The following is a 23744-nucleotide window of genomic DNA, read 5'->3' as shown; positions in this document are numbered from 1 at the left end:
ACAAGCCAGTAACAAAAAAGGACAAAAACTACATGATTGCACTCATATAAGCATTGAAAAGAATCAAAATCATAGAGATAGAGAGTAGAAAGGTGGTTACCAAGGACGGGGGGAATTACACGTTTGTTGGATACACTGTCTTGGCAGATTATCACAAGATGGAAAAAGTTCGAGAGACCCACTGCCCTACAATGGGAATGCGCTTTACAGCTACTGAACGGTACACTTCAACGTGGTTAAAATGGGAGTTTTAACATCATGTGCTTTGCATCACAATTTTTTTAAGAGGAAAAAGGTGGGGGGGAATAAAGTATCTTTGGGATTAAAAGTAAGTTGGAAAAAAAAGAATTTCAGTAAGCTCCGTCAGGTCAGATACACTGCTTAAATGTTATTTCGTCTTTTTACCTCATCTTGAGAAGTATGTACAAGGACTGAAAGGAGCTGAATTCTCATCTGGGGAAAGGGAGAAGGCAAGACACAAAAGTGCTGGCCAGGTCACTTGGTTCTTAGTTTACAGACCACATCACCCTACCTGAGAACCTGATGAGAAAAAGCCCAGACTGTGCAGCGGTGGCTGTAAGACAGGTGGTCTCTTCAGCCCCCTCTCCCTGCACCCACCACCCCTACTCTGTATCTGCATATCACACCTGTATCATCACCACCAGATAAATCCTGAAGAGCATTGAAGATGCTCAGATGAAAAAGGAACTGAGAAACTGTGAAATAGCCCAGAAACATCACTGCTTATCAAGCCAAGAAATGAGGAGTGTACGACCAAGAGGCTCATCTCTGCTCAAGGTCTCGATAACAAAGTGGCCCATCAGCCGCATACTACACAAGCCTGACCTTGAAGCGTCTGTTCTCAAAGCAACTCGCAAACAAATTCAGAACCTATGAATTTTAAATACTGGCACACAACTTCCTTTCGTTTCTTTATGTCTTAGATTTTAATGTGCCTCTGAAGGAGGGACCCACGTATAACATTAAAATTGGTTTCCTTCGGGATTAACAGATACAAACTACTATATATAAAATAAACAATAAGCACATACCGTATAACACAAGGAACTGTATTCAATACCTGCTAATAATCTATAAGGGAAAAGAATTTGAAATATATATATGTATGTATTTACATATAACTGAATCACTTTGCTGTATACCTGAAACACAACACTGTAAATTAACTATGTATGTGTCTGTATGTGCGCTCTGTCATTCAGTCATGTCTGATTCTTTATGACCCTATGGACTGTCGCCCACCAGGCTCCTCTGTCCATGGGATTTCCCAGGCAAGAAAACCAGAACGAGTTGCCATTTCCTCCTCCAGGGGATATTCCCGACCCAGGGATCCAACTCGCATCTCTTGAGTCTCCTGCACTGGTAGGCCCATTCTTTACCACTGAACCACCTGGACTTCAATTTTTTTTTATTGTAAATTGGTTTCCTTATAAAATGGAGAAGCTAGGCTCCTTTTCAACTGTCCAAATACAATCAGTGGGCCAGTTGGTAGATTCAAGAATTCGTTCTCAGTCATCTTCACTTGTTTTACACTAAAGAATGGGCACCCTGGAGCAGTGGTTCCTACAGACAGAGGAGCTTCTTCAGTTGCTTCACAAAGTGGATAAGGAGGCTCAGGGGACATGATTTGCTCCATCCTGTCTTTACAGGGACCAGGTCACCGCTACAGTCTCACTGGCAGACCAGTACTCCCAACACTAGGCAAGTTTACAAACTTGAAGGGAAGGTCGCCGTGAAACCGATGACCACCCTATACTCCTGCTTAGTCCTGATTCCCAGGAAGGAAACCAGCCAAGTGCAGTGTTCCTCTGTCCTGTCCTGGTTGGAACACTTTGTGTTCCATTTGGGAGAATTTTTTTACTGTGTCTCTCACACACTCAAGGTGTGCATCACACATTCCCCTTTTAGGATTCTGTTTCATCACTGAGAAAAGATGCCTAGGGCATGAGGGGTGGGGAGCGGGGAATGAACACACGTGCCCTCACTCAGGGCCCCCCGAGGAAGCGAACACGGCTGGTACGAAGCGGCAGGCTCTCTGCTCACCTGACCATAGTCCGTCTGGAAGACCACAACGCCCTCCGCACAGGAATTTACGGTACTGGGGAAATGCTGGCCGTTTTCTCTCAGCCAGACCCGTGTTCCCTGTAAATAAAACAGACAGAATATAACTATGTGTTGGAACTGCACTATGTGGCAAAACACCACCCATAAAATTACTATACTTAACTAAATTCCTTAAAAATCACTTTTTGAAAAGCATATGTCTTTCTCAAATAAGCAAGGAATGAATCTTCAAAGAAAGCATCACCCACAGCCTTGTGTGTTAGTTGAGCAGTCGTGTCCGACTCTGCAACCCTATGGGCTGTAGCCCTCCAGGCTCCTCTGTCCACGGGATATTCCAGGCAAGGATACTGGAGTGGGTTGCCATTTCCTTCTCCAGGGGATCTTCCCGACACAGGGACTGAAGCCAGGTCTCCTGCGTTGCCAGTGGATTCTTTACCATCTGAGCCACCAGGGAAGCCCACATATACCCACAGCCTTACATATATACAAGTGTGACTGAGAGCCCCACTAGACAGAGGAAGAAAAGAAAGGACAGAGAAAATCGTACTAAAATGCAACTGATGTCTGTGGATTATCTCGTTTCATTCACACACACCCACCCTTTGAGGCAAGCGTCATTACCCACTGTATAGATGGAGAAGTGGAGATCCAGAGGTAGCCTGCCCAGCGTCTCACATGAAGAAACTACAAGTTTAATCAGGTCACCACACTGCTTCGCCCGAAGTTCAGAACTCTACAGAACGTTCAGGCTCCAACTTCCCGAGTCCAAGCCCCAAGCACTGGCCCACTTGGAGGGCACTGACTTCCTCCTTGTATAAAATCCACTGACCTCTCCAAGAGAGGGATTCCGTTTTAGTAAGTATTACAACCCAGTCCCACCAGTATGAATTTTGGCAGGATTCCACCAGATAACAAACGCACCCCAAAGTTTGGAATTACAGCCCAACTTTCAGATCCTACTGTTTTAACCTGGGGCAAAATGTTTTGGCATCAATTTTATTTCTCTTTTTTTACTTCCCCACTGGATAAATGAGATGACAATCAAAATACTTGGCTTTCCAATGCTGAATTTCTTCTTTCTTTGATTTCCCAACATGAAAACCGTTTGTTTTCAAGGACAAGTGATAAAAATGTTTGCAGAAATTACTGGGTGTTCACTGGTCATTCAAATTATAAACAGCTACCTTTATGGCAATTCTTATACATGTGATGGGAATGGAAATTGGCGCAGCCACTATGCAAACAGTATGAAGTTTCCTTAAAAAACTAAAGTGGAACTACCACATAATCCAGTAATTCCACTCCTGAGTATATATCCATAAAAGGAAAAAATATTAGTTCCAAAAGATACATGCACCTCAGTGTTCACAGCAGCGCTATTTACAATAGCCAAGACAGGAAAGCAACCCAAGTGCCCATCAGACAACTGGATAAAGAAGATGTGATGTATAGATAAACATGAAAATTACTTGGTCATAAAAAATAATGAAATACTGCCATTTGCAGCAATGTGGATGGATCTAGATTAATTGCTGCTGCTGCTGCTGCTAAGTTGCTTCAGTCGTGTCCAACTCTGTGCGACCCCATAGACGGCAGCCCACCAGGCTCCCCCGTCCCTGGGACTCTCCAGACAAGAACACTGGAGTGGGTTGCCATTTCCTTTTCCAGTGCATGAAAGCGAAGAGTGAAAGTGAAGTTGCTCAGTTGTGTCCAACTCTTAGCGACCCCATGGACTGCAGCCCACCAGGCTCCTCTGTCCATGGGATTTTCTAGGCAAGCGTACTGGAGTGGGGTGCCATTATGTTTAGTGAAATAAGTCAGACAGAGAAAGACAAATACTGTATGATATCACTTATATATGGAGTCTAAAAAAATAAAACAAACAAACATATATGCAAAATAGAAACGGACTCACAGGCATGGAAAACAGACTAGTGGTTACCAAAGGGAAAAAGGAGGGAAGAGGGACATATTAGGGGTGTGGGATTAACAAATACAAATTACTATATATAAAATAGATAAGCAAAAAGGATATACTCTATAGTACAGGGAATTATATCCATATCATACATCATACCCATTAATCCACAATGGCATATAATCTGCAAAAATACTGAACTACTAAGCTGTACACCTGAAACTTACGCAATAATCTACATCAACTATACGTCAATTAAAAAATACTTAAAATTTTTCCACTGGTCATGTATGGATGTGAGAGTTGGTCTGTAAAAAAAGCTGAGTGCCGAAGAATTGATGCTTCTGAACTGTCGTGTTGGAGAAGGCTCTTGAGAGTCCTGTGGACTGCAAGGAGATCCAACCAGTCCATCCTAAAGGAAATCAGTCCCGAATATTCACTGTAAGAACTGATGTTGAAGCTGAAACTCCAATACTTTGGCCACCTGATGCGAAGAGCTGACTCACTGGAAAAGACCCTGAGGCTGGGAAAGATTGAGGGCAGGAGGAGAAGGGGACGACAGAGGATGAGATGGTTGGATGGCATCACTGACTCAATGGACATGAGTTTGGGTAAACTCTGGGAGTTGGTGATGAACAGGGAGGCCTGGCGTGCCGCAGTCCATGGGGTCACAAAGAGTCAGACACGACTGAGCAACTAAACTGAACTAATTCAAAAAAAAAGAATTACTTTTATGACTTAATGTATACCCAATGTGCTGCAACCACTTTATTATTCATATTATTTCTACTCTGCTCAATTTCATCAACTCCAACAAAAATGAAACAGTGGAAACACACCAAAATTATCATTTGATACAAGAATAGCACTTAAAGCTCCTTTTACTAGAATTTTCAACCTCATTTCATTGATCTGCTTATTGTTTTAATTTGAGATGTTAAATGAAATAGTCAAATATATTGGTTATACATTTAACTTCTCATGTAAGGGACTACTACTGATCTCAACACAGAGAGAGATGGAAGGGGATAAACAATGTAGAAGTGAACTAAGTATACTCAGCACTTTATGGTACTTTAAATTATGTTATTACTGGCATAAACAGTAGCTTCCGGTAATAGGGTGTCCATGAGGTGTCCCAGTCATGTGCTAAGAGCCTCAATAACCCTGATGCTAACTTAACCTTTGGTAAGATAGGAATCCTTGCCCTGAAACTCAAGTTCAGAGCTTAAGTCCTTATCTAAAGTCACAAGCTAGTCTCTTTTCAAATCCTTATTCCATACTCTTTCCACACATCACACTATTTGTCTCCTTAAAGAAATTCATGAATAAATAAAATGCACTAGTAGGTCAGAAAACAACTAAAACATCCAGAAAGAAGGACACAACTGCTGGGCAGTCCTGATTTCTTTATTAGCAAACAGCTGTTTTCCAAGAACATTTACTGCAGGCATCTCTAAGACTGCTCTTTTAAATGCCATTTCACACCAAAACTGCAGTATTTGTAATGTTCTAGATAGAGACTTCCAAGCGTCTTAACTACTTTTTCAGCCTTTTTAAAACGCACAGGTCAAGACACTGCAGCACTGAAGGCTTTCAAATACCTACATGGAAAGAATCCACCTGCCAATGCAGGAGACTTGGCAGACTCTGCTTCAATCCCTGGGTTGGGAAGATCCCCTGGAGTAGGAAATGGCAACCCACTCCACTATTCTTGCCTGGAAAATCCCATGGACAGAGGAGCCTGGTAGGCTACAGTCCATGAGATCACAAAGAGTCAGACAGGACTGAGCACGCAAACACACACTCAAATGGAAACTTTCAAGGTCATAACACAAGAGCTTTTACTCATTAGGTAAAACCATAAAATAATCACAGTGGACCTCCATCCCAGAATCCTGAGTCCAAAGCTTTCTGTTTGCTATGACTACCACCTGCACTGCTTTGATCAAAAAGGATTTCATGTCTGTTTCCCAAGTCTCAAAATTGTCTATCTATATGAATTAAGATTCTGTTATGAAACATTACTGAATTAATATAAATTGTCACCAGGATTAATATAAACCTCCCGACTCCCAGAGGCTACACAGTGTGCCGTTTCTTTCACTTGAGTTTTGCTGTAGCTCTTTTCGAACCTTCTCATTTGAAAGTATTACCAAGCCCTTTGTTGACACAGTCCTGCCTACACGAAAAACACACAATTCAACTTCCTTAGTCCAAAGGTCTTTCTCAACAGGTGTGAAGAGCTGCTGAAATACAAATCTTACAAAATCCAGCCCTGATTTCCAATCCAGAGCCCCCTAACCAGTTTTCCTGAACACTGTCTTCCCCAGATAGGAAGGGAAATGCATTCAAAACACCCGCTTTTTTCTCTGAAAAAGTTTAAACAGGCAATTTTCATAGAATCAGACTTGCAAAGTAAAACTGGTGCAATGGATATTTTTTTACATAGGTTGTTCTGGGTGGTTTCTCTCAGCCCTCCAACTTTCTGCTTCCATTCTATTCGAAAAGAACACATACACCCCGGTCCAGAAAAGAGGCCACCCACAGGCATTTGAAAACGAAGTCACAGACAGACATTTACCAGAACATCCAAGTTTGAGTGGAGAAGAAAAATGCACCCAACCATATGCAAACCATTATATTCTGTCATTGTTAAACAGACTGATAATTTAATGTACAACACAGACATATGGAGAAAACTCCTAGCATATGGGGAAAATTCACAACTGGAGTAAAAATATGCCTTTAAAAGCAGGTGGAACAAGTTGTATCACAAAATAACACCTTTTATTAAAACTCTGGATGTTTTCATCTTAATCTGAGACAGGTATGTGTTAAATTCAACTTCTAAAAAACTTTTCTGCACACAATCACCATTAACAGTTTTATAAGATAAAGCACTTGGCCAGAAATTCCCATCTCTTTGAACTTGAGGGCAATCTTGTAAGATAAGGAGACAAGTAATACCATTCCTTTAAAAATTAGGTTCACAGAGATTCCATTTTTCCATTGCCAACGAATGACTTCCTGGCTGTACTTAAAGACCAACCACACCGAGTGTTGGTGACAATGTGGAAAAACTGGTGGCGATATAAAATGGTATACCCAGCTTGGAAAACAGTGTGGCAGTTTCTTAAATTCAGAATATAATCTTGCCATATGTCCCAACAATTCAACTCCCAGAGATCTGCCTACTCCAAGTTTTTCAAAAGCCTTGTAAGCTAATATTCACAGCAGCATTATTCATAACAGCTGAATTCTAGAAATCACTTGTCGACAGAAGAAAAATGCACAACCTAAAGTTGCAGGTTAGATTTTATTTGGGGATCTTACAGAGGATTACTGCCCGGGCGCCAGCCTCTCCGCTGAGTTAACAGTTCCAAACAAGCAAGCGAGGAGCCAGGATATACTGGAGCTTCTGCTGGGGGTGGGGAAGAAAAAAAGTGGTCCAACACCAAGAGATTACTGCTAATCACAAAACCCAGCATCTCAAGTTAACAATTACAGTGTTTTTCTATGTACGGGAAGATGCAAGAGTCTGGGCTCATTGAATTTATTCCCCAGATATGCATCTTAACTATCTAAGGCCAGGATGCTATTTTTGTGTATGAATGAGAAGATGAATCCCCTCAAGGTACACTGTTGTGGGTGGCTACAGTGGCTGATGGTGAGAACCCTCATTTTTTTTCTTTTTTTTTTTAAACGGGAAAGGCAGGCAATACTTTTTTTTTTGTCTACACATTCAAATGTCCATCAGCAGGTATAGAAATAAAATGTGATAAATCTATACAATGAAAGGCTCAGCAATAGAAGAAAAAACCAAATCACAGAATCACCAACAAGGATAAAACTCAAAAACATTACACTAAGTAAAAGAAGCTACACATAAATAAGTATATATCATAGAATTCCATGTATATGAAATTTCTGGAAGAGGTAAATTCATAGATGCAGAAACTAGATGAATAGATGCCAAAGGCTAGGTGTCGGGGCAGGGAGACGCACTAACTGCATGTGGAAGAAGGAACCTGGGTGGGGAGGACAACGGAATCATTCTAAAACTGAACTGTGCTGATGGCGGCATGACTGTCTAAATGCAGCAACTGTCTAAATGCCCTCAACTCCATTCAACTGTAAATCTACAATGGGTGGATTTTCTTGTATGTAATTACACATGGTCATTTCAAACCATTTAAAAACTTTAAATCCCAGCCTATATACTTCTCAGTGGTACATGAATATTCTTAACCATTCCATAATGGGAAAAACCCAATCATGTCTCTATAACTGACCAATGGTGATGTCAAGAAACACACACACGGGAATAATGATTATGTGTGCGTGCGTGCATGCTTAGTCACTTCAGTCGTGTCTGACTCTCTGCGACCCCATCGACCATGGCCTGCCAGGCTCCTCTGTCCATGGGATTCTTCTCCAGCTGTATTAAAACTCTGAAGACTGATTTGTGTTGGGTTCATTAAGTCCCCGCTCTCTATTAACATAGACTAGGAGGGGGATACAAGGCTATCAGGAGCCATGTCCAAGCTCATCTCCAGATAAGACTGTTAGAGGAACATGTTGTTTTTTAGTCACTAAGTCATGTCCGATTCTTTTGTGACCCCATGGACTGTAGCCCACCAGGCTCCTCTGTCTATGGGATTTCCCAGGCAAGAATATTGGAGTGGGGTGCCACTGCCTTCTCCAGGGGATCTTCCTGACCCAGGGCTCCAACCTGAATCTCCTGTATTGGCATATGGATTCTTTACCACTGAGCCACCAGGGAAGCCTGTGGTAGAGAGTATCTCTGCTCCAATTATCGGCCTCCCTCCCTGGAAGTGCTGCACTCAATATGCCAGCAAATTTGGAAAACTCAGCAGTGGCCACAGGACTGGAAAAGGTCAGTTTTCATTCCAATCCCAAAGAAAGGCAATGCCAAAGAATGCTCAAAGTACCGCACAATTGCACTCATCTCACACGCTAGTAAAGTAATGCTCAAAATTTTCCAAGCCAGGCTTCAGCAATATGTGAACTGTGAACTTCCTGATGTTCAAGCTAGTTTTAGAAAAGGCAGAGGAACCAGAGATCAAATTGCCAACATCCGCTGGATCATGGAAACAGCGAGAGAGTTCCAGAAAAGCATCTATTTCTGCTTTATTGACTATGCCAAAGCCTTTGACTGTGTGGATCACAATAAACTGAGGAAAATTCTGAAAGAGATGGGAATACCAGAACACCTGATCTGCCTCTTGAGAAATTTGTATGCAGGTCAGGAAGCAACAGTTAGAACTGGACATGGAACAACAGACTGGTTCCAAATAGGAAAAGGAGTTCGTCAAGGCTGTGTATTGTCACCCTGTTTATTTAACTTATATGCAGAGTACATCATGAGAAACGCCGGACTGGAAGAAGCACAAGCTGGAATCAAGATTGCTGGGAGAAATATCAATAACCTCCGATATGCAGATGACACCACCCTTATGGCAGAAAGTGAAGAGGAACTCAAAAGCCTCTTGATGAAAGTGAAAGTGGAGAGTGAAAAAGTTGGCTTAAAGCTCAACATTCAGAAAACGAAGATCATGGCATCTGGTCCCATCACTTCATGGGAAATAGGTGGGGAAACAGTGGAAACAGTGTCAGACTTTATTTTTCTGGGTTCCAAAATCACTACAGATGGTGACTGCAGCCATGAAATTAAAAGACACTTACTCCTTGGAAGGAAAGTTATGACCAACCTAGATAGCATATTCAAAAGCAGAGACATTACTTTGCCAACAAAGGTTCGTCTAGTCAAGGCTATGGTTTTTCCTGTGGTCATGTATGGATGTGAGAGTTGGACTGTGAAGAAGGCTGAGCACCGAAGAATTGATGCTTTTCAACTGTAGTGTTGGAGAAGACTCTTGCGAGTCCCCTGGACTGCAAGGAGATCCAACCAGTCCATTCTGAAGGAGATCAGCCCTGAGATTTCTTTGGAAGGAATGATGCTAAAGCTGAAACTCCAGTACTTTGGCCACCTCATGCGAAGAGTTGACTCATTGGAAAAGACTCTGATGCTGGGAGGGACTGGGGGCAGGAGGAGAAGGGGACGACAGAGGATGAGATGGCTGGATGGCATCATTGACTTGATGGACGTGAGTCTGCGTGAACTCCGGGAGTTGGTGATGGACAGGGAGGCCTGGCGTGCTGCGATTCATGGGGTCGCAAAGAGTCAGACAGGACTGAGCGACTGATCTGATCTGATCTCCCTGGAAGATAATCACAAATCCCCAGCCAGCTGTGTGACCTGCATTAACTCCTTGGGCAAGAAGTTGTACCTGGCATCTTCCTGCTAACATGGAAACACAACGTAGCTTTGCAGAGCCTAAAATACTTACCTTCTGGCCCTTCTGCACAAAAGTTGACTGACCCCCATTTAAGAAGCTAAAAATCACTATTATAGGCACCTGTTGCTGCCCCATTAAAAAAAATTTTTTTTTCTCTTTTTAACTACTACATTTATCTTCTGATTTCAAGAATGATTTTCATCCCTGAACTTTGAAAAAAACTAAGTTTAAAAATAAGGTAGGAAAACAACCCTAAAAAGGGATAATGATGATGGACTTTAAATACCATACTGTGTGGCATGTTCTAATTACAGATTCACAGAAAAGAAGACATTCTTTAGTCAAACACACAACTCAGTCTTAGACCCACAACACGGCACCACACCTATTTTTCTCCCATAACTGCCTACTCGGCCCATGTTGACTTCCACGGTTCAGGAGTCCTAACAACCTACACGATAAAATCAGTTTGTTTCTGGAATGTGATCTGCCTTTCCTTTTTAAAAAAAAAAAGAAAATCTAATAACATTGTAATGGATAAATTAATATGGCTATTTTTTAAAAAATGTATCTTGAGGAAAGCACTCTATCTTGAGATAGAGGAAATTAACCAACAACGTTTCCCTACCTACCTACTTAGCTGCACTGGGTCTTTGCTGCAGCACGAGGGATCTTTGATCTTCTAGCTGGGGCATGCAAGATTTTTAGTTACAGCATGTGGGAGTCTAGTTCTCTAATTAGGGATTGAACCCAGTCCCCCTACATTGGGAGTGTGGAGTCTTAGCCACTAGATCAGGGAAGTACCTAATATGGCTATTTAAATCCGCAGTATTTTCAACAGCCAAAAGAAAGCTCTTCTTTTTAGCCTGCAATGACTTAGCTAAGAAGTAACCTGGATTTGAAGACGTCTAATATAACAAGTGGGCTGGTGGTTCAGTGGAAGATTCGATCCGTGGGTCAGGATGAGCCCATGGAGAAGAAAATGGCAACCCACTCCAGTATTCTTGCCTGGGAAATGCCACGGACAGAGAAGCCTGGAAGAGTACACCACAGGGTCACAGGAGTCAGGCACAACTTAGAAACTAAACACCAACAAATGTGGCAGGCTGGGACATAGGAGACCCTTGTTCTTGAAGATACTGAATTCCAGAAAGGAGATGTGGGTAATATATCATAGTATAAGAATTCAAACAGCATTTTTAAAACTGAGATATAATTGACATGTAACACATTAGTTCCAGGTGTACAGCATAATGATTAGATATTAGTATCTATGGAGAAGTGATCAAGACAATAAATCTAGTTAACATCCATTACCACACATGTTTTTTTTTCTTATGGCAACTTTTAAGATCTACTCTCTTAGCAACTTTCAAATAACCATACGGTATTATCAAGCATAGCCACCATGCTATGAGATCTGCAGGGCTTATTTTACAACCGGAAGTCTGTAGCATTTGAAGCTGTTCATTCAATTCCTCCACCCCTCCCTCTGGCAATCGCTTATCTGTTTTCTGTACGAGTTCAGAGGGGTGGTTCTGATGGGGAGGGTCCACATATAAGTGAGATCTCTCCTCGTTTATAGTTACCTTTGTTGTTGAAGTAGGAATACCTTTTCATCAACTGAACAGATCTTTTTTTTTCCCTAATCCTTATTACTCAAATCTGTCTCAAAGGACACACGGCGTTTATAACATACAAAGTTCTAACACAGGGTCCTCCACCTCATCTGTACTGACATTTTTGGTGAGGGAATTATTTGTCATGGAGGAGGGGACTGTCCTAGTTGAGAACCACTGGTCTAGAGTGAACAGAAAGTTCAGAGCCACGCCAAAGGAAAGGAGCTTTCAAACCCCATTAACTGAAAGCAGACTCCACTGTCTCAATTCTAGGAATTTCCACAACCTCCTGAAGTCGGATCAGCCCAGACATGACCTACCTGGGGCAGATCTAATTTCCGGTGACCTTGGCTCGGTGCTTACAGAAGGAAGGGGTTGGGTGCGGGGAGGGAGTGCTGCAGAATGTGATTCAAAACATCTGACGACAGAAGGAGCGAGGTCTCCGCGGCAGCTGGCTGGATGGCAGTACTAGGGGCCCTCTCTCCTTTTTCTCTTTTCTGTCTACTCAGCCGTTTGGGGGTTTTTTTTACAGGTACTTTTCATGTTTCCTGGAGAAGGGAATGGCAGCCCACTCCAGTATCCTTGCCTGGAGAATCCCATGGAGAGAGGAGCCTGGCAGGCTTCAGTCCATACGGTCACAAAAAGTCGGACACGACTGTGTGGCTAACACACTTTCATGTTTGGATCTAACAACGTTTTTATGCAGACAATTGGAATCCACACAGACAAAAGCCCGCTCAAAACCTATGCTCTTTCACCTCGGGGGAGATTTCAACCCTAAGTGCTTGCAAACCTCAGTGCAAAACTTGTCAACAGGTCTGGAAACAGTGAAGGTGAGAACGAAGTACAGCGTCATCACGTGTCCAAAGTGAGTATGAAAAATGCGGTGCGAACAAGAGTGGCGGGGACAAAAGGGGCCCTGCTGGCTGGAGATGGACTCAGGAGACTCAGAAATGAAAGGAAAAGGGGCAACCCAAGACGTCTCTCCTGCAGAGACAGCCGCAGCTCAGGAGGGGGCCCGGGAAAAGTGAAGCAGCTTCGTGGCCACTGACCCCAACGTCCTGGCCGCCATGGGTGATCTGCGGGCCCACCTGCCACAGGGCAGGGAAAGCAGAGCACGGGGCCACCAGGATGAGTGGTCCCCGGACTCACTTCCTGCATGTGACCGCAGGGCTTCAGACCTAAGGCTGGCACCCTCTTCGGCACTATTGCATCAGAGTCTGAAAAGCAGATGGTTTCGGGCTCAGTTCTCAAAGGGTGCAGAATTCAGCTAGCACGGGGCCAGCACCGACTGCTGAGGACAGAAAAGGAATGTGCTGTGAGCATATCGCCCGGGATGTCAGAAATACGCGGTATGAAGATCCCCAATGTGTCCCACGTCACCAGGGCTGTGGAGCAGCAGTGGCATTTGCTTTCTATAATAAGCAACGCCAAGGACAACTGTTCTACACCCTTCAGAGCTGAGGCCACCATTAAATTCCAGGGGAAAATGTGTGGCTGACACTTGTTCAGGACTCACAGACATAACCCCTCCCCTACAACCACTCCCAAAGGCTACGTGACAAGCGCTGCGTAACTCCCCAGACTGGCCTATAGAAGCCCTTGAAGGCACTGCTCTTCTAATAAGGGATGTATTCCAGCTCTCTGTAGCTGAAATGTGTTTGCGGCTATCAGCTATGTCATCATTGTCATCATAAACATCATTTCTTGGAAATATGAGCCTCAGTATCTTTTACAGCACTATTCCCACAGCAAGATATGTCATGTCCCGAACACCTAAACACAGTACGGCTGTAAAACGAGGCTGCCTACATTCAATCAAGTTCACCGTCTGTCCCATGCCTCGCCACAGTTCCCAGTGAGAAGGGCCACGTGGCACGCATTTCCCGCTGTCCACCCGTAACGTCAAACTGTCACCACCGTGAGCCACTGCTTTCGCGGGGACAATCACATGTAAAGTACATGAGCAGTAGGAGGTAGAAAGGGAAAGGAAAAAAGAAAACGCTGAAAGATTTTGCCAACAATAAACTAATCTCTGCTCAATGTTCCTCAGGTAAAGATGCAAAGACTCATCGGTGTCCCCCACTCATAATTAAAACCAAAGCAAACTATGCTAAATGGCAAGACACCTGACTTATGAAATTGGAATTCTTTTTGTTGTTGTTTGGTCACTATGCTGCGTCCTACTCTTTGCAACCCCACGGATTGCAGCACGCCAGGCTTCCTTGTCCTTCACCATCTCCTGGAGCTTGCTCCAACTCATGTCCATTGAGTCGGTGATGCCATCCAACCATCTCATCCTCTGTCGCCCCCTTCTCCCCACTGCTTTCAATCTTTCCCAGCATCAGGGTCTTTTCCACTGAGGCGATTCTTCGCTTCTGGTGGCCAAAGGATTGAAGCTTCCACTCCAGTATCAGTCCTTCCAATGAATCCTCAGGGTTGGTTTCCTTAATGAGTTTATTCCCAATTCTGGGCTTCCAAACTTGCCAACTGATTCCATCCTGGTTTTATATTTTGATTTTCCCTACCTTCTTCTCAACTCCTCCTAACAACTTTTCAGTTACTCTACTGAACTACAGTGACTAGAAGTAATCCCAGAAAGAGTAACACTGAAAGAAATGAATCATCTCCAAGTTGCTGAGACAATCTCAGACAGTGTAGGAATGTGACAATCCAAGGACCAAAAAACAAATTATTCTGTCTAGTAGCTAACCAATCATCACACAGCTAACACATGTGTCTAAAAGACAACAGAAAATGAACCCAAAGAATCAGCCAACACATTTAAAATTCATTCAATCTGTAAGTCATTTCACCCATAAATCCATCTACCCATCAATCCAGCCACCTTTCCACAAGTCCATCCTTCCTACCAGCATCTTTTGAGCCCCCTCATATGTACCAGGCACTCTGAAAGATTCACCAGTCTGTAAGTACCCTACATACAAACGAGTTCAGTTCCAAGAGCATGTCTGGAAGTCCAATTTGTTCATAAATCCAACAAGGTTAGCCCAAGTACTCAACTACAATTAGACATATAGTACTGTAATAGGTTTATAATACTTTTTATGCAAATAGTACGTAAAAAAACAGACACAAAAAATGAAACATTTTTAATCTTAAGGTACAGTACCTTGATAAGTACTATAGTACAACAGCTGGCATATGGGGCCTGGCATTGAGTGAACAGGCAAGAAGAGTCACTGACTAGAAGAGGGAGAGGAGGTGGGAGATGGTAGGGCTGAAGGATTGTGAGCAGCAGAAGACAGAGGACCAGCTGCAATTGTCCTGATGCTGATGGAACAACATCATGACAACATGATGGAACAACATCAGACAACTCATGCCTCATACTGATGGAACGTATGTTCACATCTTGGAAAAGTTTGCAACTTGAAGGTTCGTGCATAGGGGACTTACTGTACATAAAATCATTCCTGCTCTAAAACATTTACAATATATTGGAGGTAAAACTATGCCTATTCTAATACCCTCTACCTATAGTCTTTCTTCTGAAGCAAGGAATTATGTAACAGGAGGAGCCGAAGAACAAGACAAGAAAGAGAAGTAGGTAGCTGAGAGAAGGCCAAGCAGACTTTATAAAATGAGCACAACTGTTCTAAGAACTCTTAAAAAATAGTGGGAAATCCTCTCTCAGGGACACAAAACAACTGGCTTCAGAACTGCATTCCATTCTTCCTTTTAGTGGAAACAGTAGGAGATACAGAACAGGAGGGACAATAAAAGGCCATCACATGGTGTTTCACTCCTCACGGAACATAACACCAGGTGTCCTTTACCTCCCAGTTCCTGGAGGTTTGTCCTATCCTATTCTTGACAAGAATAATTAAAAAAAAAAAAAAACTCCAACAAAAACTGGTTAAGATAATCTTGATGAAATCCTGGCTGTGTTCTGGCTACCATCTGTTTTTAGAAAAAATACACAAACATACTCGAAACAGGAGTTTGTCGTTACTTCATAAAAACGAATGACCCAAGAACACAGTAGGAAGTAAATAAACTTAAAACAGCTATTTCTCATTTCAGCTGCGTGCATACTCATTAATTCCTTTGCAGAATTTTATTGAAGTTCAAGAACATTTAATCTTTTTCATAAAATCCTACTTCCTGAATTAAGAGTTGCTTAAGAGATCTTCTAGCACCATCAAAGAGACAGACAACATGTTGGTGAGAACATGAAAAAAGTAGAACACGCAAACCCTGCTGGCGAGAATGTAAAATAGTGTAGCTGCCATGGGAAACGGTCTGGCTGATCCTCAGAAGGTTAAACATAGTTACTATACGACCTGGGGATTTCACTCCCAGCTATATATCCACGGGAAATGAAAACATATGGCCACACAAAAACCTGTACACAAATGTTCCCAGCAGCATTATTCCCAAGAGCCCAAATGGGGAAACAGACTGAAGGACAGATTCTTTCAAAATGTACTCAGAGAAGGGAGTATTGTTCAGTGATTAAAAAAGGATGAAGAACTGATACATATTACAACATGGAGGAGCCTTGAAAACATTACTCTAAGTCAAAGCTCTGGTTTATCCAGAAGTCATGTATGGATGTGAGAGTTAGACCATAAAGTAAGCTGAGTGCCGAATAACTGATGCTTCTGAACTGTGGTGTTGGAGAAGACTCTTGAGAGTCCCTTTGACTGCAAGGAGATCCAAGCAGTCCATCCTAAAGGTGATCAGTCCTGAATATTCATTGGAAGGACTGATGCTGAAGCTCCAATACTTTGGCCACCTGATGCAAAAAACTGACCCATTGGAAAAGACCCTGATGCTGGAAAAGATTGAAGGCAGGGAGGAGAAGGGGACAACAGAGGATGAGATGGCTGGATGGCATCACTGACTAGGTGGACATGAGTTTGAATAAGCTCCGAGAATTGGTGATGGACAGGGAAGCCTGGCATGCCGCAGTCCATGGGGTCACAAAGAGTTGGACACGACTGGGCGACTGAACTGAAGTCAAAGCACCCAGCTTCCAAGGACCACATATTGTTTGATTCCATGTATATGCAATATCCAGAAGGAAAAGCCATAGAGACAGAAAGTAGACTGCTGGCTGCCGAGGGCAGGTGTAGACAGTGACTGGAAACAGGGGATGACTGCTAAGAGGCGTGGGGTTCCCTTTTTGAGTAATGAAAATATTCTAGAGTTAGAGACTGGCGATGGCTACACAACTTTTAGTACATATTAGTAAGAATCTGCTTGCAATGCAGGAGACATGGGTTTGATCTCTGGGTCGGGAAGATCCCCTGGAGAAGGGAATGGCTGCCCACTCCAGTATTCTTGCCAGGAGAATCACATGGACAAAGGAGCCTAGTGGGCTATGGTCCACAGGGTTGCAAAAAGTTGGACACAACTGAGCGACTAACATGCAAATATTCATTCTAGTACTATATTTAGTGAATATACTAAAACCCACTGAACTGAATACTTTAAAAGGCTCACCACTTTATGTGAATTGTCTCACATATAACAAGAGGAGATGGGGAGAGAGAGAAATTGCTGCAAGAAAAACAGGCTTGTACCCTCATTCACTCCGTGGATCCAGTTATTCCAAAAGCCATCTTTACCTCTGGCCTCGCTCATGGCATAGGCCAAGAAAGTCCTCTTTCCAGTTTACGCTGGTTTGGACTGAGTCACCATCATTTACAGGCAAGGGAATATCAGCTATTACTTTTGCAGCAAAGGTCATGACTTTCAGAAGCCATCTAGAGAGCAATGCACTTAGTCCTGTCAACGACCACAAGTTGATATGTTTTCCCTAGATCATCAAAACAAGAGTTATTTCAGTGCTTTGACTATGTGACACGTGTTATACTAGAACTTTTATCAGCTGTATGATAGGAGGTGGGCTTCCCTAGAAGCTCAGTTGGTAAAGAATTGGCCTGCCATGCAGGAGACCCAGATTCGATCCCAAGGTTGGGAAGATCCCCTGGAGAAGGAAATGGCAACCCACTCCAGTATTCTTGCCCGGAGAATCCCATGGACAGAGGAGCCTGGCGGGCTACAGTCCATGGGGTCACAAGAGTTGGACATGACTTAGCAACTAAACCACCACCACCACGACAGGAGGCAAGAATGGGTTTGTTTCATCAGCCAGTGGATTCCCAGCACCTGGAACAAGTGACAAACAAGTGTTCATTCACTCAACCCCAAATCCTAGCTCAGCACCTGCTCACACATCAGGGAACAGACAGTAGCACCTGCAGGAATGGTGCTGCTCACAGAGAGACAGAGGGCCACTCAAGACGTCAGTAAGCGGCCATAGAAACCGCACTGAACATTGCCCTGGAAGGTGTGGACTCAAATCCAGCCCTACTACACGTAGCTCAGAACTGCTGTTAATGACTTGAGACTATTCCACACTAAACAAGGAGTCATTCAATTTGTCTGCTGTACGAGAAGATCACACGAGATGGCTCGCCAAAGTGCTCCAAAGCCACAGGGCCCCTGACACAACGTGGCAGTGTCTGTATTTGGGGTCTTGCTGCCAGCGCCTCCCACGTCATACCCAGGATGGCTTTCGGCACTCGTCCGGCTTTCATTTCGCTTTCCTCTAAACACCGTGCTACAGAACCTAAGAACACACAGGCCTCGTTTAACTAACCACGGGAACTAACCTCTCCTCTCAACCACCAAAACTACAGCTTTGGCCGTGTTCCAGCCACCAGGCACTTAAAAATAACTTACAGACACGCTACACCCATCAGGAAGGTGACCAGGGGGCACTGGGGAGGATGAAACAGTTTAAATGAACTAAGTGCCTGTGTGTGTTCCACTTGAGATCTACCAAGACTTTACCTAAATAAAATGATTTCTTTCCTGTGACAAAACTCAATCCATCTCTTCTGGGGTTCCAGAGAAATCTGGGTAGAGAATGACATTTTCTTTAAGAGGCAGCCTACGTGCCAGCCCCGTGGCAATGCCAGGTTATGTCTCCATCACTAACTCAGGCTGAGATCCGAGATTCTTCTCCAAGGATACAGACCTCTGTGTCCGAGGATGAGTACAAGACACAGAGGAGGGCATACAGGCATCGGGCATAGGAGAGGCCAGAGAGGCCACAGAACGCGCTGGGTTTTGTGGTGGTGGTTCTGCCGTTTAAGTCAACCTTTTCTTTTTGAATAGTTTTGGATTATAATTTATAGAGAAGTTGCAAAGCTTCAGATGGTCCGCACACATTTATTCAGGCAGGTTCCCCCAACTGCTGACACCTTATTACATTCATCACAGAGAAGGAGCCAAAACAGGTGCATGACCATGAACACAATCCAATCTTCCTGTGGATTTCACACCAGTGTTTCCCTAATGTCCTTCTCCCATCCCAGGATCCCATCCAACACACTCTACCTACTTGTCACGCCTCCTTAAGCCTCCTCTGCTCTGTGACAGTGTTTAAAGGCCTGGACAGTTGTGAGGAATACAGGTCAGGTGTTCTGTAGAATGGTCCCTCCAAGCAGGCACTGTCTTAGGTTTTTTTCTCCAGGTTAGATGCACGTGTCGTGGTTTCCAATGATGGTTCAAATCCAGCGGTCCAACTGCCTGAATGGGAATCCTGGCTTCACTGTCTCTTAGCCTCTGGGACAAATTACCTTTCACAGCCCTCGATTTCCTCATCTATAGAAGAGCATAAATAAACCTTCCTTCCCTCCAGGGCACTGTGGGGCTAACTCTGAGAATGAAGGGGGCTGATAATCAGGACTTTTCCACCGAAAGCCTAAGTGGCCACCGATGGTTTATCAAAGATGCCGGGCCAGAGACACAGAATGAAGACTTGTGACAGACAGACCTGGCTTCCAGAAACCTGCGGGCCAATGGAGTTTACGTGGATCATTTAAAGTTGACACCATAGGACTAATCTGGCCACAGGTACAGAGTACCCACATGTGTGGTGTGTGGGTGTTGGTGAAGGAAGCAGGCCTCACAGGAACAGGATTCTGAGAATGAACAGGACAGACCCCATGGGCCAGGGGGAGTCATAAGGTGAAAGGTCCCATTTTCTGCAAATTAGCCAAGGACCAGTATAGATGCAGATACATTATCAACTGGCTTACCTGCTCTACTTATTCAGCACATGTATTATGAATGGGCTTCCCAATGGCACTAGTGGTAATGAACCCGCCTGCCAATGCAGGAGGGCACAGGTTCCATCTCTGGGTTGGGAAGATCCCCTGCAGGAGTAAATGGCTACCCACTCCAGGAGAATCTCAAGGACAGAGGAGCCTGGTGGGCTACAGTCCACAGGGTCGTAAAGAGTCAGCCACGGCTGAGCATCTGAGCACAAGAGCACAAACTACAAAAAGCTTAGCACATCGAACAACGAAGGTATGCACCTTCCTCTAGTCTAAGAAAGAGAAGTCTCAAACTCCAACCAACCAAGCTCAAGGAACTACTGAAGTCTCCCCAGTTACTCATAAAATGAGGCCAACTTACATTATTTTCCAATGCAATGGACTTTTTTACAACTATGCTTGTTAAAAAATACACAGAAAAACCCAGCAGCCCAGTCTTTGAGATATTAACTTTTAATTCCACCTCAGTCCATAAGACTCAGTCACTCATAGCTTGGAAATTCTCAAGCTCTTGTTGAGTAGAATCGATGGGTAGGCTGAAGAGGGGCCAGGGGCTGTAGTAAGACCCCACTGGGGTGGACAAGAATAAGCCAAGCCCAGGGACAAGGGGGTGGGGTGAAGTCTGGGGCCTGCAGACAAGTAGGCCCCAGGGCCCATGGGGGCAGGTAACACAAAAGCCTGGGTCCTGACATTCAGGAAGTTCCTCTGGGCTCCTCGGCACCCTCTCCCCGACCTCTGAATGCCAGGCCCTACCCAGACCAAAGTGGTCTCCCCTTTCCATTCCTAGGGAACCTCTCACTACCTGCCGGCCAGTGGTGGGAACAGGCTCAGTCTGCAAAGAGTTGCTTCCCCAGCCATAGACCTGAGGAAATTTCCTAGGAGGGGAGTCTTCCCTCCCACACCCCTCAACTCCATCCTTCCCAAACCACTCCAGCCACAGCTGAAGCCAAGTTCTGGGGACGGACACACACATACACAAACCCAGACACACACACACCCACACACACACATACACACTACCCTACTCAGTCAACAGCTGAATTCATGATTGGGAGCAAGGGACTCAGACACCAGGCCCAACAAACGCCCCATAAGCCACCACAGGATGAATGGTCTAGAAGGAGGCTCTGGTCTGTGACTCCACAGCAGATCCAAATGCCCGTGGAGCTTGGAAACCCCTGCAGTGCCCAGGGACCAGCTCCAGATGGATGGAAATGCAATGGTGGGGTGCCCCCAGCTCTGGGCCCAGGCCTTTCAGGGGGACCCGAACAGACCAGGGCTCCTTCCTCCCCTCCATCCACAAACTCACCAATTCAGAGATTCTCACACCTCCTTTGACTCCCAGGAAACACCTGATGCCTTTTCTGCTGCTTGCTCCAGCGAACTCCAGCTTAAACTATTGCATCAGCCAAAAAGTTCCCTCCGGTTTCTCCATAACATCTTATGGAAACCACTGATCTGAACAGCTGCCCCAAGAGAGGAAAGCATTAGATCCAAGTAAAACCATGAAGGAAGAAGGGCAGGGAAGGAACAAAGAAAAAGAAAAGGAAGTGGAAGGAAAAGGAAGTCAGTTAACAGTAAACCGTCGCCCCCACCTCCCAAGCAGAATGCATTGCTCCCACATAATTCACTACACATGTGGACGGACATCTCCACCATTCTTATTTACTCCAATAATTAATGCTCACTGCAGTCCAAGTGTTTGTCTTGAAATTATTTAGCTGAAAGTCATTTCCGGACATGTTATTTAAAAATCATTTTAGACGTTCCTACAAAACTATGCCTGTAACAAAGGTGGGGCTTGCTAAACATTACCTAAAAATATACCCTTCGTAACTGAATGTCCTTTACAAGCATTATTTAGGGACTCTGCAGTATCATCAGCATTGCATTGGCCTGCCAATAGAACACCATAATATCCAACTCCAAGATATATAGGAGTGAAAGTCGCTCAATCGTGTCCCCTTCTTTGATACCCAATGGACTGTAGCCCACCAGGTTCCCCTGTCCATGGGATTTCCCAGGCAAGAATACTGGAGTAGGTTGCCATTTTCTTCTCCAGGGGATCTTCCCAACCCAGGGACCGAACCCAAGTCTCCCGCATTGGAGGCAGATTCTTCACCATCTGAGCCACACCATACTAATGCATGAAACCAGCGTGTGCATGCTCAGTCACTTCAGTTGTGTCCAACTCTATGAGACCCTATGGACTGTAGCCCGCCAGACTCCTCTGTCCATGGGGTTCTCAAGGCAAGAATACTGGAGTGGGTTGCCATGCCCTCCTCAAGGATCTTCCCGACCCAGGGATTGAACCCTCATCTCCTGCATCTCCTGCATGGCAGGTGGATTCTTTACCACTGAGCCACAGGGGAAGCCCCGCATGAAACCAGCATCCCTGCACAAAGCCACATAAATCCGTGTTTAATCATAACTCGGCTCTTCCCGACCCAGGGATCGAACCCTCATCTCCTGCATCTCCTGCATGGCAGGTGGATTCTTTACCACTGAGCCACAGGGGAAGCCCTGCATGAAACCAGCATCCCTGCACAAAGCCACATAAATCCGTGTTTAATCATAACTCGGCTGTTCCAGTGGCCATGCATCTTCCTTCCAGACGTCCACAGAACGCCTAGGTACTGCTCTCTCTTGCCAACACCAGGACAACTCAAAGGCCTCTTACGTCATACAATCCAACTCTCTTTGTTCCCCTACCAAGTGATAGTGATTTTTCCACACACACTGGAAACCCAGAGAGACCTCCATTCATCTCCATGGCCTCAATTCACGGGTGACAGTGATGGGTGCCCTGGGGATATCCCTTCTGGGCTCCAAAATCCAATCACTCTCCTTCAACTGACTGAAAAGAGCAAACCCTTCTCCCCAAAGAGGTTTGTTTAAAACTCAAGTGAATCACAGAACGCTAGCAAGGCCAAAGTACTCCTGCCTGGAAGATCCCATGGACGGAGGAGCCTGGTGGGCTGCAGTCCATGGGGTGGCTCAGAGTCGGACACGACTGAGCAACTTCACTTTTCACTTTCATGCATTAGAGAAGGAAATGGCAACCCACTCCAGTGTTCCTGCCTGGAGAATCCCAGGGACGGGGGAGCCTGGTGGGCTGCCGTCTATGGGGTCGCACAGAGTCGGACACGACTGACGCAACTTAGCAGCAGCAGCAAAGCCAAAAGGTGCCTGGTGGCTAACCCAGAATTCAGTCCGATCAGGGTGACCCACCAAAGGCCATCAAGCATTTAAAGAGTATCCCTACAACTCACAGACCCTCCTCGTCTCAAACTCCTTGAACTCTTTTTGTTCTAAGAAAGCGCTGACCTATGAGTTTGTGCGTCCTCTCGCGGTCATCCATCACAGACCGGGAGATAAGCTGAATTCTTCTGGGAAGCGCTGCTTGCAGGCCGAGAAGGCCTGGCGCAGCTGAGCCAAGTCATGGACGAAGCTGTGCTGCTCTCCCTGGAGGTGAGAGCGGTAGGAGTCACCACGAACAGCTCCCTGAATCTGGAGAGAATGTTCAAGAGCTCCCTGCTTCCCTGAGGGCTCAGATGGTCAAGAAGCCGCCTGCAGTGCAGAACGGTGTTCGATCCCTGAGTCAGAAAGATCCCCTGGAGGAGGGCATGGCAACCCACTCCAGTATTCTTGCCTGGACAATCCCATGGAGAGAGGAGCCCGGCAGGTTACAGTACATGGG

At 44.8% G+C, this 23744-nt stretch overlaps 1 protein-coding gene across 4 annotated transcripts in view; it reads right to left on the bottom strand.

The window, feature by feature from the left end:
• MYO10 (myosin X) overlaps positions 1-23744 on the bottom strand; it is a 258403-nt gene that overhangs the window by 199877 nt on the left and 34782 nt on the right. For 2 of the 4 annotated variants that reach the window (XM_006072954.3, XM_006072953.3), the window contains exon 2: positions 2065-2163. The exons of 1 other annotated variant lie outside the window; for it this stretch is intronic. In XM_006072954.3, the coding sequence (XP_006073016.2) occupies positions 2065-2163 (99 nt within the window). Of the gene's footprint in view, positions 1-2064; positions 2164-23744 lie in introns of those variants that run through there. One more of the 4 variants, XM_025270683.2, reaches the window with a different exon arrangement.

This window comes from Bubalus bubalis, chromosome 19, assembly GCF_019923935.1.
Source record: "Bubalus bubalis isolate 160015118507 breed Murrah chromosome 19, NDDB_SH_1, whole genome shotgun sequence".
NCBI lineage: Eukaryota > Metazoa > Chordata > Mammalia > Artiodactyla > Bovidae > Bubalus > Bubalus bubalis.
This window is presented reverse-complemented; position numbering and strand designations above follow the sequence as displayed.